Below are 17,192 nucleotides of genomic sequence, written 5' to 3'. Positions count from 1 at the left end.
CCATTTTCACATCTGAAGCGCAAGTGTTTGCAAACAGAATAGGTAGCAATTACTGGTCTTTTGTTTTTTTCAGTGCCTATGCTAAAGCAGAGTTTTCCCTTTAATAATATGCTTATTGTATTCTCAGCCTGTGTAAGAGGTGCTACTTTTGAGAGAGAGGAGTAAATCACTTCCATTTGTTTTCTGTTGTAGAGCTGGTGTAGAGGTATTGTTCAGTGAGCTGGAAGTCCCTGAAGAAGAATATTCCTTGGGAAGATCAAAAATATTCATCCGCAACCCAAGAACAGTATGTGAACCAATTTTTCTTCCATTACGGCAAAGGCAGCTCAAGTACATTTGTCTCTTTCTTCCTGCTCCTCCTCTTTCTTTACAAGATATCAAGAGTTTTAAGGCCAAATTCAGGTTGTTAGGTGATGGAGGGCTAAAGCTTAGGTTTTGGAAAGCAGAGGGAAATAAATTTAATCCAGCATATTTTTTTACTTGTCACCGTGACATGCCATCTAACAACTGTATCACACATTCCTCAAAAAGTTGGTTTTGTGTGGGCCTCAGTTGCAGGCAAAAAAAGCAGCTTCTTAAAGTTCGTTTGTTGCATTCCACCGTCGCTCCCTAGCTGTATTTTGACATCACAACAACTCTTAGTCCTGGGTAAATGACAGAATAGGAATGGACAATATGGCAACACTTGCAATTTATGAACCGACTGCTTACAGACGTAGACTTTGTTTGGATAAATGTGACAACATTTGGAATGTAGTAGGATATTAAAATCTACATATGTATTAGGATAATAACACTATCAATTTATATAAGAATATATGGGAGAATATTACATTGCATTTTTGTATATATAAATTTCTTATACACAATTCTGCTCTTTTTTTAACCTAACTTTCCCCCTCTTTATCACTTTATTTCTTTATAATTGAAATTATTTCAATAAAATATTAGTATTAAATTTATTTATTTTAAAAGTATAGAAATGGATTGTTCCTAGTTTGAATTGCAGCTGGGGAATGTCCTTTCTGAATGCAGTCCCATGTAAAACTCCTTGCAGGCAAAAAGCTAGTACATCAGTGAGAGGTTCAAGCTTGTTCCCTGCAGAATTGGTTTTTCTCATGAGGATTTTTGTTTTCAAACATAGGGGGCATTTAAAATATAATCTCTCCACCCACATTGTCAAATGGTCCAGCCCGTTGTACCACCTCTGTTCTCTGATACCTCGCTGCCACCTCATTCTGCTGCGTTCGTGTGCAAAACCTAAAATAACTAAGGTGTCAAACATTTTACTCTTCCTTCTTGTTAAGTTGTGGGCGAACATATCAGACGACACAGCGATTCTTCAAACAGCTCTTGTTTATTCAGAGGCCAGAACAGAACTGAACTGAAGAGCTCAGTCAGCCTGCTTATATAGAGCTCCACTACAACGTTACTGTAGCAACTTTCTAAAACTATCCAATCACTGGACGTCACTTTCGATCCTTCATTTGCATAACTATCTACAGTATCCCCCTGCTGGCCCAGGGTGAGAACTTCAGTACATAACACTTCACGTTTCTCCTTCCTGCCCCAACCCCCCCCCCCAATAGCTCTTCAAATTAGAAGATCTAAGAAAACAGCGCCTTGAGGATTTGGCTACCCTGATCCAGAAGATCTACAGGGGCTGGAAGTGGCGCACACGTTTTCTTCTCATGAAAAGGAGTCAGATTGTGATTGCTGCTTGGTACAGGAGATACGCAGTAAGAAAATATTATATGTGGGGCTTTTTTAATCCTGTCCCTTCTCAAGAGTTCAGTGCAGTTAGCAATACTTGGCAAAAATTTTTTTAAAAAAAATTGTGACATCTGTGGTTAAACTAAAGTATCCAGTGAAATTTTTAAAAAATGGCTGTAAACTCAGAACTGTGCCCTGCTTTTGTAGTGAGTATTCTTGGAAGATGCTCAGGTTTGGATGTTGGTAGGTCTTGCCACAGCTTTGTAATCTTAAAGCAATTAGTTGAGGGATGAGTCTTAGAGTACTCTTGGTTGGTCTCAACATGCACTTTTAATTCAGCTTGAAAAGCCACAGAAACAGCAGTAGAGCTCTTGGACCCAAAGCAGACGTAGTATGGTTTGCTGCCTTAATCCTGATTCAGGTTCCAAATGCCCAGTGAAACCATGTTTTTTTCCCCTTTGCTTGGCTAAAATATGCCTCCAGGTGACATGTATAAGGAGACGCCTTGTGAACCGAGAGGCTGAGTTGATCAGAAACTGTCTTTAACCAGGTTGTGCTCATTGCCAACGTAAACACTTAACCATTGCCAATACAGCCATGGTGTGCAAACCTGCTTCAAACAACGGTTTCAGGTGCTGGTTAGTGGCCAATTACTGACAATGTCTATTCACCGTTCAGCGTGTTGCTCTTAGAAGTGCAGTGTGCTTCTAGCAAACAGGTTGTATCACTCACCGAGGCAGTTCCTACATAGCATGCATCCCTAATAGAACCAGTACAAAGTGTGTGTGTGACAAGCTGAGTATATTTCAGTTATGTAAAACTTGTTTAAATTTTCAATGCAGCAACAAAAGAAGTACCAGCAGATCAAGAGTTCTGCCATCGTGGTGCAGTCTTATATCAGAGGATGGAAGGTGAGAAAAAGTCAATTCAGCCCCTTGGGTTGTAACTACGTCATCCACAGCCAACGGCTGCTTCTCCATGGTAGAGGAAAGGGGTACTTGTACCTGTGTTTCATTGCCAGACGTGTATTTGGACTCCTAGGTTGGCGCGGAGGCATTGCAGGGGAATAAAAGTGATAAACCCTCGTTTGTTCACTTATTCTTACCTGCGAATCACACCCTGCCGTTGGAAAACCTTGTTGTTGTTTTTAAAAAGGATGTAATTACAGTGGTACCTCTGGATGCGAACGGGATCCGTTCCGGAGCCCCGTTCGCATCCTGAAGCGAATTCAACCCATGTCCGTGCATGTAGGGGGTCACAATGCTTAACCAGAAGCAACTTCAACCTGAGGTATGACTGTAATGGATTTACTGCTTTGCGGTGTAGAAGCAGCGACTGGGGTTCAGAAAGGCAAGCTGGACATGCGAGATGTAGGTTCAACCATAATGTTATTTAAAAACAAGTAGGACTGCTTAGAATGTGCTGAAAGAATCGGAAATAAAAACCCAGTCAAGCAAAATGTGGTTTACCAGAATGTTGTTTGGATTATTTTTAAAATGATATGCTATTCTCCCCGCCCCGCCCCGCCCCCCGATTTCGTTTTGTTTAACTTAAGCTTTCTCTAGAATCTGTTTTACGTGCGTTTGCTGATTTATTTTGAAAACTTGAGTAGTTGTGGCTTAAAATCCCAAGCCACCAGTAGAATTAGATGGGCCCTGGAAATCTGGTTTAGGTGCCACTCCTACTCATGTATCAATAACTGATTTGAAGACCAGTGCTGTTTCCCGCTGGCAGTACTAGATTACACCAGAAAGGCATAATAATAATAATAATAATAATAATAATAATAATAATAATAATAATAATTTATACCCCACCCATCTGGCTAGGTTTCCTTCAGATGTCTGGCTGCCTTCAGATGTCTTCTAAAAGTCAGATAGTTGTTTATTTCCTTGACATCTGATGGGAGGGCATTCCACAGGTTGGGCGCCACAACAGTAGTACCTCAGGTTAAGTACTTAATTCGTTCTGGAGGTCCGTTCTTAACCTGAAACTGTTCTTAACCTGAAGCACCACTTTAGCTAATGGGGCCTCCTCTTGCTGCCGCGCCACCGGAGCATAATTTCTGTTCTCATCCTGAAGCAAAGTTCTTAACCTGAGGTAATATTTCTGGGTTAGCGGAGTCTGTAACCTGAAGCGTATGTAACCCGAGGTACCACTGTACTGAGAAGGCCCTCTGCCTGGTTCCCTGTAACCTCACTTCTCACAGTGTGTGAACTGCCAGGAGGCCCTTGGAGCTGGACCTCAGTGTCCAGGCTGAATGATTGGGGTGGAGATGCTCCTTGAGGTATACTGGACCGAGGCCATTTAGGGCTTTAAAGGTCAGCACCAACACTTTGAATTGTGCTTGGAAACATACTGGGATGGAATAATTATGAAATGTTTGCCAGGTCTGGGAGTTTGAAGTGGGCAGGTGGGCATCAGATCACTCTGTTATCTTTTGCACAGCTGTATTTTAAGCGCTAACTCTTCTTTGGCACGGGCTATTGCTGTTTCACAGGCTCGAAAGCTGCTTCGCGAACTCAAGCATCAGAAACGCTGTCAGGAAGCTGTTACAACTATTGCCGCTTATTGGCACGGAGCTCAGGTAAGAAAACACAAGCCGGCTTCTGTTTGTTTCCAAGCCAGCTACGTGGTGCAAAGGTTGCCTTTCGATGGAAAGAGTGGCAGAAATGTTTTCAGCTGCTTACTTCACTTCGCTTGAGTTTTCTCCACTTCCCTCACCCCACTCCAAACTGTGCTTTTCGGTCTAAAAATCCAGGCACACACTTTTCATTTATTCTGTGTGAAATGGCTTGCTTTCTGTCCATTGGGAAAACTGAAGCAAACTCTCTTCTTTTCTTTCCTTTGTCTCTATCAAAATTTCCCACATTTCATTTTCAAATGCACCGCAGGCGCGAAGGGAGCTGAGGCGGCTGAAGGAGGAGGCTAGGAATAAGCTTGCTATTGCTGTTATTTGGGCTTACTGGCTTGGATTAAAGGTACTACATGCAAGCGTCATGTGCCCCCTTCCCTTATCCCACTCACTTTTTTTTTTAAAGCAAGAATTAATCATTTGTGCTGGCTTACTAAACAGGAGCATGCCGCCGCTGATAGCCTTTCCTTTACATCTTTGCCCCACTTAACCTGAAAAAAGTTCCATAAACTAAAAAAAGTCCAAGCATGCCCAGCTGTTTAGCACTAATTGCTTGTTAACAAGCCATAAAGCATCTAGACTGAAAAGGGGCTCTAAAATGTATTTAACTAAACTTGCGTGTCTCGAAGCAAAGGCCCTTTTATTAGCATGCACATGCAGTAGTAATTTTATAGGTTCCCACGCTAAGAGCTGAGGCAGAAAAATGTTCTATTAATTAAATTCACAGCAGTGCACATAGGTTCTAACCCATGTCCTAATATTTCACAATTTGTGAGAAAGTGTTGTTGTTTATTTTAATCCCAAAAGAATTCTATGGTCTAAATTTCTCATTTTTATAGTAGAATAATAAATAATAATAATAATAATAATAATAATAATAATAATTTATTTATACCCCACGCATCTGGGTGGTTTCCAACAAAACACTAAATGACACAGGAAAATCCCAAGATGAATAGTCATACCAAAAATTTACTGCAGGCATGTCCGAAGTCCGTTTTGGGGCCCTAATCAACTAAAACAAATCTGGTCAACTAAATCTTAAATCTGGTGGCAGTATATATCCTGCTCAACAACTCGGCTAAAATTGTAAAAAAAGATCAACAACTTTGGTTGGTCCTCACGCATGTTCACTTCATCAAATCTTTAAAAAAAGTTTGGGCACCCCTGGTTTACAGTGAGCAACTGATTGCACAATATTGATACAGAGAAAAGAAGAAAACGTGTGTTATGTAATGAAAGCTCCTCCCTAGAGAACGTTCTTTTGAAACAACTAACTATACTGAAGAGCCTTACCAAATGTGGCTGTACCTTAGGGAAGTAAATGCCACCTGGAACATCACTATTTGCTGCAGCTGTTTTTTGTTGTTGTTGTTTGTTTGTTTGTTTTGTATGGCAAAATGCTCCACTTAGGGGAAATGATTCAACTGTTTGGGCTTTAGTAGTGATATACCATAAAAAGTAGCTTGAGGGTTATAGGTTTAATTTGGAAAACCAAGCTCTTCTGTTTGTGATAGCTGGGATACTGTCAAAGTAAACTAGCATTGAATCACGTCATGTGGTTGTTGGCCCCACGTCATGTGGAAATTTACTTTAGGAAACAACTGGAAATTCTCCTGCAAGATAGCTTTGACTGATTTGTTTGAGGAAAAGTATTTTTTTTAATAATAATAATAATAATAGGTGCTTGGTATGACCAGCCACTTGATCTGTAGAATTTCAAATGTTTATTTGATATGGTGATCAAATTGCACAGGGCACCACCACTACCATGTAATTCAAACAAAACAAAACACATACACACAACATCTTCCCAAAAACACTTTAGGCATGAGGGGTTCATAAACTGAACCCATTCATGAAACAATCATCAATTGCTGACCATAAACAAAAATATCATTGAGAGTAAATTGATCATTGCCCGAACCCTAATGACACTGCAATTCTCTCCAGCATTCGTATGCCATTTACTAAGAACTTAAATGCGCTTGTGTGAACTTCTATTTGAATACAGACTTAAGTAGCAGAGCATGCTTTTGTTACGGACTGCAAAATTTGCAAGACAAACATTCTGTGGGATGAACTATGTCTCACTGCTGCAGGTGCATAACTACGGCTGCTGTTAGCGTAATGCTATACTCAAACAACCATTTGAACTCTGAAGATGCCTGTCCTCTACTAACCCTAAAATACCCAAAAGCAATAACAGAATCTCATCGCCATACAGAATGTATAGATCTTTAACATCCCTTTTTGTGTTACCTATTCCCTGTGTTCTACACATACTGAAGTCATGTTGATGTGATGATGTGATGTGCATGTATGTCTCTGTATGACATCAAAGAAGAAGCTCTTTTACAAGATTTTGGAAGAAAGCGCATTGACACCCAAAATTGTGTAAGGCTGGCCTAAACTGGGTTCCTTAAGTACCGTATTTTTCGCTCTATAAGACGCACCAGACCACAAGACGCACCTAGTTTTTGGAGAAGGAAAACAAGAAAAAAAATATTCTGAATCTCAGAAGCCAGAACAGCAAGAGGGATCACTGCGCAGTGAAAGCAGTAATCCCTCTTGCTGTTCTGGCTTCTGGGATAGCTGTGCAGCCTGCATTCGCTCAATAAGACGCACACACATTTCCCCTTACTTTTTAGGAGGGAAAAAGTGAGTCTTATAGAGCAAAAAATACGGTACTTCATGTTCAGACCTTAGTGTTTTAATGTTTTACCTGGAATAACAACCCTTTGGGCTGCAACTGTGCAGAAAGTTTTCTGTTTTAAATTGAGAGCTATGCAGCATTTGCCAGACCTAACATGCCATATGAGAGTGCCAGAACCCAGGGAACTTCTGCTACTCTTACTTCTCTTACCTGGCTTGGTGAAGCAGCGCTGAGGGGTCTGCTTGCACTTTCACCCTCTCTTCACCCTTTCATGCTGGGGTTCTAAAAGTTGCATACTGTTCTTCCATCTTCCTGTATTGGCTTGTTCTATCAGTGGGAGAATTCTGTTCCTGGTCATTGTGCTTACCTGCATCAGGCTGTCTCTGTGATTCACTGTCTAAACCTTTTAGGCTCGAAGGGAGTTGAAACGCTTGAAGGAAGAGGCTAGGCGTAAGCATGCTGTTGCAGTCATTTGGGCTTACTGGCTTGGACTAAAGGTACTCTCTTAAACGACTCCCTTATGTCAATAATGAACTCAATAAAAAGCGTGCTCTCTACTAACGCATAATCAACCTCTGGTGCTGTGAGATTGCTCTAGCAAGCATGATCTTTAAGGAAATTGTTCTTTCCCATAGATTAGACTCTTAGAAACAAGCAAGCAAAATGGCGTTGCAGATTATGCCAGACAACTTTATGTGTGTGCGTTTTCAAATCTATGCAGCTGTTTCAAAAACATTGCTAATCTTACCAGCAGTGCGATTTATCAAAGGGATAATAAATAGTTTTAACTAATGGGGTGTCATTGCAGCTATTGACACCAGCTGGCATTGGCAACAATTCAAGTAATGGCAGACAATTCTTTTCTGAACCACCTTTTGCTGTTGTGTGATGATAGAATTACTAAACGTTAAGTATGCTTAAAGGGACGCGGGTGCCGCTGTGGGTAAAACCTCAGCGCCTAGGACTTGCCGATCGCATGGTCGGCGGTTCGAATCCCCGCGGCGGGGTGCGCTCCCGTCATTCTGTCCCAGCGCCTGCCAACCTAGCAGTTTGAAAGCACCCTCGGGTGCAAGTAGATAAATAGGGACCGCTTACCAGCGGGAAGGTAAACAGCGTTCCGTGTGCTGCACTGGCTTGCCAGATGCAGCTTGTCACGCTGGCCACATGACCCGGAAGTGTCTTCGGACAGCGCTGGCTCCCGGCCTATAGAGTGAGATGAGCGCACAACCCTAGAGTCTGGCAAGACTGGCCCATACGGGCAGGGGTACCTTTACCTTTACCTTTTTAAGTATGCTTGATTTTCCTTCTGATGAGGATGGATCCCTGCCGGCAAATGGATTACACCCACATGGAGGGACGATTTGTGTGAGCGGATGCTTCCAGGGGATGGGGGCAAGAGAGGAGGCTAGATATGTGACGGCTGCAATTTCTGCGGCTGCAGCAAAACAGTCCTCCTGCAACAGTCATACAGGAATCGTAGCAGTCACACAGTCCTGATTTGCGTGTCACACTAAGCCAAATTATGGCTTAGTGCAGGTGCGGGGGAACCCTCCCGATGTTGCTGAACTACAGCTCCCACCATCCCCAGTCACTGGCCATGTTTGCCAGGGATGATGGGAGCTGGAAGTCAGCAACATCTGAAGGGTTCCCCCACACCTGGTATAGTGGGAGCCGTTTATGCATACAGGGTCACCGAGCAAAGTTCGCAGGCACTTTGCAGCTCCCTGGTTCTTTGATGCGGCTGCGTCATGCCGACGTGCGGCCGAGCCAGGTTCTTTCATCGCTGACCACGACCTGTAAGCAACTGAAACAAGGGCAAATTTCTTAAAGGTGCAACACCATTCCATTCAAATCAAGAAGGGGATTGCCATTGATCCTTTATATTTGTGTTGCAAGTCAAATACCGTATTTTTCGCTCTATAGGACACACTTTTCCCCCTCCAAAAATGAAGGGGAAATGTGTGTGTGTCCTATGGAGAGAATGCAGGCTCCTTGGCTTCAGCGATAGAAACGCGAAGTCTCTGAAGCACAGAGGGGGAATCAGGATTTTAGAGATGCGTAGGCGGGACATGGCCAAAAAAAGGTTGGGAACCACTGCTGTAGCCTCGGCCATGTTTTTCCTCTGACCTCACCCCCCCCACACTTGTATGTGAACCCCAAAAAGTTGCTTGTCTATTTATTACTTACTTATTTCATAAAATGTATATACCGCTTGATTGTAAACCAAACCTCAAAGCTGTCTACAAAAGATAAAAATTGGCAACCCCACTTTAAAACAAACCAACATTAAACAGATTCAAGTTTCCTCAACTTTCTAAGCATCTGCATAGGCTTGTCTAAACAGGAATGTTTTTAGCAGGTGCCAAAAAGTGTACAGTGAAAGTGTTTGCTTGATCTCAGGAGGCAGGGAGTCCCAGGCAGGGAGTTTAGTGTTAGATGCAGCCACACTAAATGATTGAGTTCTTACAAATGATGGAATGTGGCAATTTGATTCCAAAAGTTTCCCCACTTGGTATAGAGAGGAACATTCAATCATGTGAGTCCTTACCTGTAAGCTGAACTGGTACCACCCAAAGTCAGGTTTCCTGATAATAATAAACACATCCAGAAATGCTAAAGCCTCTTAAGTAGTTAATGAGGATTTTTATTTTGCCTGTATTTACCTTAACTTTTTGTATTGGGGGGGGCGGGATCTAGATTGTGGTCTTGCCTCTGCAGAACAACACTAAAAATTGTCTCCTTGGAATTTAGTGTACTACTTATGCTTATGAGAAGAAAACAAAAACAAAAGCTGAATGTTTACTCTTGAGTTTTTAATTTTTCAGGTCCGTAGAGAGTACAGGAAATTCTTCCGGGCCAACGCTGGAAGGAAGATCTACGAATTTATACTTCAGAAAATTGTACGTTTCCCTTTCCCCTTATACAATTACTGCAGCCAGTCATCATTCACCTGCATTCAGTCATCAGAAAAGAATAGCAAACACAATCATTTGAAGTTGTTTTATTTCTCAACATACATAAGATGGGCTGATTGGAGGAATACATAGTACATAGAGAACAACACTGCTTTCTCTATTAATCTGTTTTGTTTTTTTAATTATCTGTGCTGCAGATGGCAAAGTAGACTGCATTTAACCAAAAACAAAAAGTTGCTCAGCTCCTCACAGCAGTGCCACAGAAAGAGCAGGAGTACATGAGCCCATGCCTTGCTGTGGCTTAGTCTTGCAATGTTAAACTGTGGTTTGGTGCCAGTGTTGAGAACCTTTGTTCCTCCAGATAATTGCTGAGCTACAATTCCCATTCCCCTTGACCATTGGTCATGCTGGCTGGGATGAGTGGGAGGCGCAGTTCCACAACATCAGGAGGGTCCAAAGGTTCCCTACACATGGGTTAGTATCACATCAGAACCAGCTCATTGGCTTAGTAAAAAGTACAATGGTTTTACACTCAGTTGTTGCCAGCAGTGTAATATCTTTTTGTGTAAATGAAGCTGGATGTTGGTTTGGCAGATCTTGTGAATAGGGAAAGCCTGCTTGAATAAAAAAAATTTGATCATTTAAAAGCAAACAAAAAAACACAGGTTGCTTAATTCTTCTTACCATAGATGCAAAAGTATTTCTTGGAAATGAAGAATAAGATGCCTTCTTTATCGCCAATCGATAAAAACTGGCCAGCAAGGCCTTATCTCTTTTTGGATTCAACTCACAAGGAACTGAAGAGGATATTCCACTTGTGGAGGGTAACCATACGATACAAGAGTTCATTGTATTTGTTTGTTTGTTTGTATTTTTATTTATAGTCTGTTCTACCTTCTGCTCTCAGGCACTCAAAGCAATTTAATGTATAATATAGTGTTTTGTTTTATTGTATGAAACATAAACATGAAGCATTGGAACATCTGAACAAATAAAATACGATAAAAGCCATTAATAAAGGACCAGGGGGACAAAACATGCAGTGCTCCTTATTTTTCATTAGAAGTGTCTCAGCAAAAATGTGTATTTCAGAGGCTGTCAGTAGTTTCAAATGGCATCAATCCAAAGAGACTGAAATTGCTCTTGGGTTTCATTTGTTAGTGGGGAGCTAACATTTTCTCCCCATGAAAAGGTAGTGCCTTTAATCTTCCTTAGTAGCGCCTGTATAGTCATCAATCTTGTGAGAGAAGGTAGCTGTTTAATTCTATTTACAGAAAGCTTAAAAGTGTGACTGCCTTACTGAACTCTAGCAAAGTCCAACTGGGAACTGTGCACATGTTATTTGGAACTTCCCAGATAAACTGGCTGAAGGTCGGGGGTCTCTGTTCTCGTTCTCTCTCTCTCTCTCTCTCTCTCTCTCTCTCTCTCTCTCCTTCCTTCCACAGTTTAGTTAAGTTGCTGAGGATGGCTGAATCAAAATGAGAAGTGTAAGCAACAGTTCTTGAAACAGCCCTCTGGGTGATTTCCATATTTCCCCATTAATCTACACTTTCCCCAGCCATTAGAATTTCCTTAAGCCTCGTATTCTGGCCTATATGTTACTAATTAGTTTTATGAGGCAGAGGGAACATGTGTAATGATCGCTGTGAGCATATCTGTTCATCCTGCGAGATTTAGTCAGAGGAGTTATTTAAGAAGCAAAAGGCAAAGGTATAGGTAAAGGGACCCCAGACAGTCAAGTCCAGTCGTGAACGACTCGGGTTGCGGCGCTCATCTCGCTTTACTGGACGAGGGAGCCAGCGTTTGTCCGCAGACAGCTTCCGGGTCATGTCACCAGCATGACTAAGCCGCTTCTAGCGAACCAGAGCAGCGCACGGAAACGCCGTTTACCTTCCCGCCGGAGCGGTACCTATTTATCTACTTGCACGTGCTTTCGAATTGCTAGGTCGGCAGGAGCAGGGACCAAACAACGAGAGCTCACCCTGTCGCGGGGATTTGAACTGCCAACCTTCTGATCGGCAAGCCCTAGGATCTGTGGTTTAGACCACAGCTCCACCCCCGTCTCAGATAAGCAAATGGTAGCCAAGTAGAATTTTTTATTTATTTATTTTTTTACATTTTGATGCCCTGCCTAGGTTGTCTTCTGATGAATGCGTGTTCACAGGGAAACAGGTAGAAAATGAGGTACTTCTTGTGGAGCTGATTGCTGCGTTTATATAATTGCCTGTGGGATGTGACTGATTCAATCCAGAAATGCATTAAAATTGGCTTCTTATGCACAAAGGGAATAGCAAGCCATGGCAGCTGCTCTTCCGAAGCCACTTTCAAAGAAAAGCTTTGTGATTCACCTGTAATGCTGTTTTTGTAGTGTAAAAAGTACCGGGACCAGTTCACAGACCAGAAGAAACTGGTTTATGAAGAAAAACTGGAAGCTAGCGAACTTTTCAAGGACAAGAAAGCTTTATACCCAGCCAGGTAATCAGCCGTTCGGAGTCCTATGCTGAGGCTGCAAGATTGAAATGACCTTATTTCATAAGGATTGAGGGGAAATTTGCTAGGAAATCCTACTTATCTCTACTAGCAGATGCTGCCCGTTGTAGGCTTTCACAACTTTGCTTATCTCCATGGACTTGCCCAGAGAGCTTATATTACATGGATTATTGGCTTAATAAAATATTTCTTCCAATGGCTTTACATCTGGAAAATTGAATCTAAGTTGGCTAGGCACACTGAACACGCCGCGTACAAGGCTATCGAATTTAGGTACTATGTAGGTTTCAAATGGATGTTACATAAAATCGTAACATTTTTTTTAAAAACAACAACAACAACTTTATGCCCTTCCCCATTTCTCCCATGACAAAGTGCAAGAGAGGGGGATTATTGAAACCTAGGAATGAAGAAGCTTTCTAGGAGATGCCTCGTCATTTTAAAATCACACACTTCCCAGGAGTGTGTTGTGTTGTATGTGTTTACATCTTCATGAGGCCTGCCTGGTATCAGTCAGCAACTCGCACAAATATTCTGAAGGGATTTATTTATTTATTTTTTTAATTAAAACTTCGCATCTATGAAACCTCTGTGGGGAGCAGGGACTGATTGTGGAAATGTAGATCCCTGCGTGATGACCGTGGAAAATTCCAAGTTTCATGCTAGGGATTATTAGGGAAAGGACTGAAAATAAAATGTCAATTCAGTGATGCTTTGGAAAAAGGCACAGAAAAAGGAGCAAGACCTCTGTGAAGAAAAACCACAGCCATATACATTGAAGCTTCTAGTTTAGTTTACGGCGAAAAAGGGGCAACACAATAGTGGTTTATAAAGTTACATGTGGTTTGAAGGAATTTGAGATTTCTCCTCTCATAATCCAGATCTTGGGGGTCATCCGGTGAAAATTAATTAGTGGGTGATGCAGGAAGGACGTAAGGAAGGACTATTTTGAACACAGCTCATAATTAACTTAAGACGTGTGTTCGGATACCACTCAGGTCTTTTTTCACTTCGGTATTAAAAAAAGCAGCCAAAGTTAAGTTCTTTATCTTATCAGTTTCTTAGACAGGTAGGAGCCGGTCATCATATGTTTGGATGAATCTCAGGCAGCACTCCTTGTTCCAGACAGGGGTACACACAGTTCATATTGCTTCAGGGATTGTAACACTGTCTGCATTCCTTCTTCCTTTGGAACCGGGGCGGGGGGGGGGGGGAATCTAATGCAAAATGACGACAAAAAATTGTTTGGGAATCTTAATAAGTGTTGTAAGAAGTGTATTCTTTTTGTAATTAAATATATGTTGGGTGTCTGTTTTGTTAGGAGAGTCCTCTGACATAGTTGCGGATTAGACTCCTGGGCTACATGGCTATAGGGCTATGTGTTCCTCTCACTGGGTTTTGCTCTCGGGGTTTGTACCCCAGTCTCAGTTTCCCAGATGAGGAAATGTGTCTAAAGTAGACAGAAGTGGTAATTGTTACATCACAAATACACATGTCACACACAACTGGATTTCCTGTGAGGCAAAGCTCTGAGGGGCAAAGGATTTCATTTTATTGCTCATGCAGGGTCTTAATTTACCTACTGATTATAATGTAGAGGCATGGCTCCCTTAATAGTAGGGGGAAATTGAGTGTACAGGAAACCCAGAAATTCTTCTTCAGCCTAGGAAAATTCTGGGGGCTGAGAACCTCATCATTCCTTTCAGGTTGAGCATAGTGAGCTAGCAAAGTTACCTTCCAAACCTGTAATAATAGTGTTGATGACAACAACAACAACTTTATTATTTATATGCGTCCCATCTGACTGGGTTGCCCCAGCCACTCTGGGCAGCTTCCAGCAAAATATAAAAAACACACATAAGAGAACTTTGTCAGCATCGCCCATTAAATGATCCCTAAACAGCTCAAGACCACAATACCTCAAGGACTGCCTCCCCACACATGAACTGACCCAGAACCTTGACCATAATCTGAGGTTATTCTTTGTGTGCCTCCTCCATGAGAGCTCCAGAGGGTGGCACCACAAGAAAGACCTTTTCTGCAGTGGCTCCCTGCTTGTGAAATGCTCTCCCCAGGGAGGTTTGCCTGGCACCTTCATTGCATGTCTTTAGGCGCCAGGTAAAAACATTCCTCTTCTCCCAAGCCTTTTGATAATTCCTGGGTAATTCCTGGATAATTAAACAATCTATGGCCTTTTAAACTGGGGTGGGGGGTGTATTGTTTTTATTTTGTTACTGTGTTAGATATTTTTCTGCTTTTATATTGTAAAACGCCCACTGATTTCCGGATAAAGGGCAGTATAGAAATTTCATTACTCGCCAGGCAAGTGTCTGTTTGCAAGCTTGACTAAAGGCATGCCAATGGAGCCATTTTATGAGCTTTCCTCATCTCTTTCTTTCTCTTGTCTCCCTCCAGTGTTGGGCAGCCTTTCCAAGGGGCTTACCTCGAAATCAGCAAAAACCCCAAGTATAAGAAACTAAAAGATGCCGTGGAGGAAAAAATCATCATTGCTGAAGTAGTAAACAAAATCAACAGAGCAAATGGAAAGGTAACACACACACAAAGAGCTTATACCCAATGAGATTCATTTTTTGTTCCCTTTGACTTATTTTACATAAGCTTATTACTGTGTGAAGCAAAAGCAAAAAAATTTTGCTTTTAATAATCCTGTATCCCCAGTGCTAAGGGTCCTTAATTCTAGTTTGCCTTATTTTAGAATAGCTATTCCCAATGGTGATGGAATGTTCAAAGGCATAAGCATCAGTGAGACTTGTGACTTATCCTGTCCCTAGTTAACTAGATCCTTATTCCCATTTCCGTAGCCATTTTGTAATTCATTCCTCCATTTCAAGATCGCAAATTCATTTGGAAAGGGTGGCCCTTTCGCCACTAAACCAAAATGGCTGCTACTTTTGTCTCATAGACTTGAAAAATCTTGGTACAAGCCAGACCTTGAAGTTGCATTGCTTCTTTAATAGCTACCCCTATGTATTAGCCCCGTGAATAATCCCTGTCGTTCTTCCTCAGTGCACTGCTAGGATTTTCTTGCTCACAAAAAACAACGTGTTGCTTGCCGATCAGAAATCAGGGCATATCAAATCAGAGGTTCCTCTAGGGGATGTCACGAAGGTGTCCATGAGCTCCCAGAATGATGGCTTCTTTGCTGTGCATCTCAAAGAGGTAGGTATGAAATCCTGTATAATATGAGCAAACGCTTCGTAATTCAAAATCATAGCCTATACAGAATAAAATGGGAATTTTCTGCTATCCCGCTATCTGCACACTGTATGTGTAAATACATGATGTGTCCTTTGAATTGGCATCCTCAACTACAAGTTTACTATACTTTCAGCCCCTTCCCTATTTGCCCCCCCCCATTTGAACAACATATAGCAACAATAACTTGTCCAGTGGTACATTCCTCTAAAGTTTCGTATGTACTATGTACAGTGGAACCTCTGTTTTCGAACATAGTCCGTTCGACTTCTGAAATGTTCAAAAACCGAAAATCAAAGTGCTGTCAGCAAAGTGAATGGTGAAAATGGAAAGACGTGCTGCGAAAGCTGTTCAACTTCCGAGGCACGTTCAAAAACAGAAGCATTCACTTCCAGGTTTTCAGCGTTCGGCTTCTGAAACGTTCAGCAGTCGAGACGTTTGAAAACCGAGGTTCCACTGTAGTACATAATAAGTTTATCTGTGTATTATAAATTTTAAAATGCTGTCCACAGGGACAGTTGTAGGCAGAATAAAAGTATTTTCTGTCTCATTTGTAAAGGAAAAGAAGGCGAAGCACGTTTCACCAAAAATGTCCTTCCTTGAAGTGCCTTCTGTGCCGAGTAAGACACATTCCAAATATTATTTAGCCAAACTTCAATAGGGATTTTAATAGATTGTTTCCAGTACTGGGCTTTGGTTAATTGGGCTGCTGATAACAGAAAAAAATGCTGCGGGCTTATCCACACTTATCCTTTGCCCTATGCTTTCCAGGCACAACTCCACACTTTAAAGCTCCTTGTTCAAGTGCTCTTTTTTCCACTCACTTTTCCTGTGAAAACCTGCTCTCTAAAGCTGAAGCGCAGCAAACAGCAATTCAGGTGTTTCATGGATTGCTGTTTGCTCCAAATCAGCTGCAAAGAGCTGGTTTTCAGGAAAGCTCTGGGGCAGGAAAAAATAGCGCCGGGAAACAGAGCTCTAAAGCTGGGAGAAAGTACGGATAATCCCTGTTTGAATTCGATTGAATGATAATGTGTGAGTTTCCTTTTCTGTGCCAGGGATCTGGAGCAGCTGGGAAAGGGGACTTCCTGTTCAGCAGCGATCACCTGATTGAAATGGCCACGAAGCTTTACCGCACCACACTCAGCCAAACCAAGCAGAAGCTCAACATTGAAATATCCGATGAGTACGTCTTGGCACTTGCCCACTTTAAACAGCTTCTGCTGGGAGAAATCGAAATGACTCTAAATGAAAAGATTGAAACTGATTTAATAATATGAAAACAAACTGAAAGTTAAAAATAGAAAGGCTGATGAGAAACAAACCACCATGGAGAGACAGGGAAAGCATGTGGAAGCAACAGCCTTGAAACTGTTTAGCGAGGGGGCCACCACAGAAGTGGCCACACTCTGCTCTCTATTTCCCCAACCTGCCTGACTACAGTTGTAAGTCTGGGAAGCCAGTGTTAGGACTCCTCCCTAGACTAAGGTAGTTTTCAAAAAGAACTTCAGTTATCCCTTTGCTGCCTTATGCAGCATTGCTCCCTAACAATATCCAAAGCCTGTCCACA

The 17,192-nt window shown here is 41.9% G+C and overlaps 1 protein-coding gene across 3 annotated transcripts in view; it reads left to right on the top strand.

Annotated features, from left to right (window-relative positions):
* The window catches only part of MYO1B (myosin IB), a 159,141-nt gene that overhangs the window by 134,745 nt on the left and 7,204 nt on the right, over positions 1–17,192 (top strand). The window contains exons 19-30 of one of the 3 annotated variants that reach the window (XM_081861221.1): positions 193–286; positions 1,590–1,739; positions 2,556–2,624; positions 4,214–4,300; positions 4,608–4,694; positions 7,415–7,501; positions 9,830–9,904; positions 10,609–10,743; positions 12,288–12,394; positions 14,825–14,957; positions 15,437–15,589; positions 16,681–16,808. In XM_081861221.1, coding sequence (XP_081717347.1) covers positions 193–286; positions 1,590–1,739; positions 2,556–2,624; positions 4,214–4,300; positions 4,608–4,694; positions 7,415–7,501; positions 9,830–9,904; positions 10,609–10,743; positions 12,288–12,394; positions 14,825–14,957; positions 15,437–15,589; positions 16,681–16,808 — 1,305 coding nt within the window. The remainder of the gene's footprint in view (positions 1–192; positions 287–1,589; positions 1,740–2,555; positions 2,625–4,213; positions 4,301–4,607; positions 4,695–7,414; positions 7,502–9,829; positions 9,905–10,608; positions 10,744–12,287; positions 12,395–14,824; positions 14,958–15,436; positions 15,590–16,680; positions 16,809–17,192) is intronic. The other 2 variants (XM_081861222.1, XM_081861223.1) reach the window with 2 other exon arrangements.

Source organism: Podarcis erhardii (genome assembly GCF_964252035.2).
Source record: "Podarcis erhardii genome assembly, chromosome: 1".
Lineage (NCBI taxonomy): Eukaryota > Metazoa > Chordata > Lepidosauria > Squamata > Lacertidae > Podarcis > Podarcis erhardii.
This window is presented reverse-complemented; position numbering and strand designations above follow the sequence as displayed.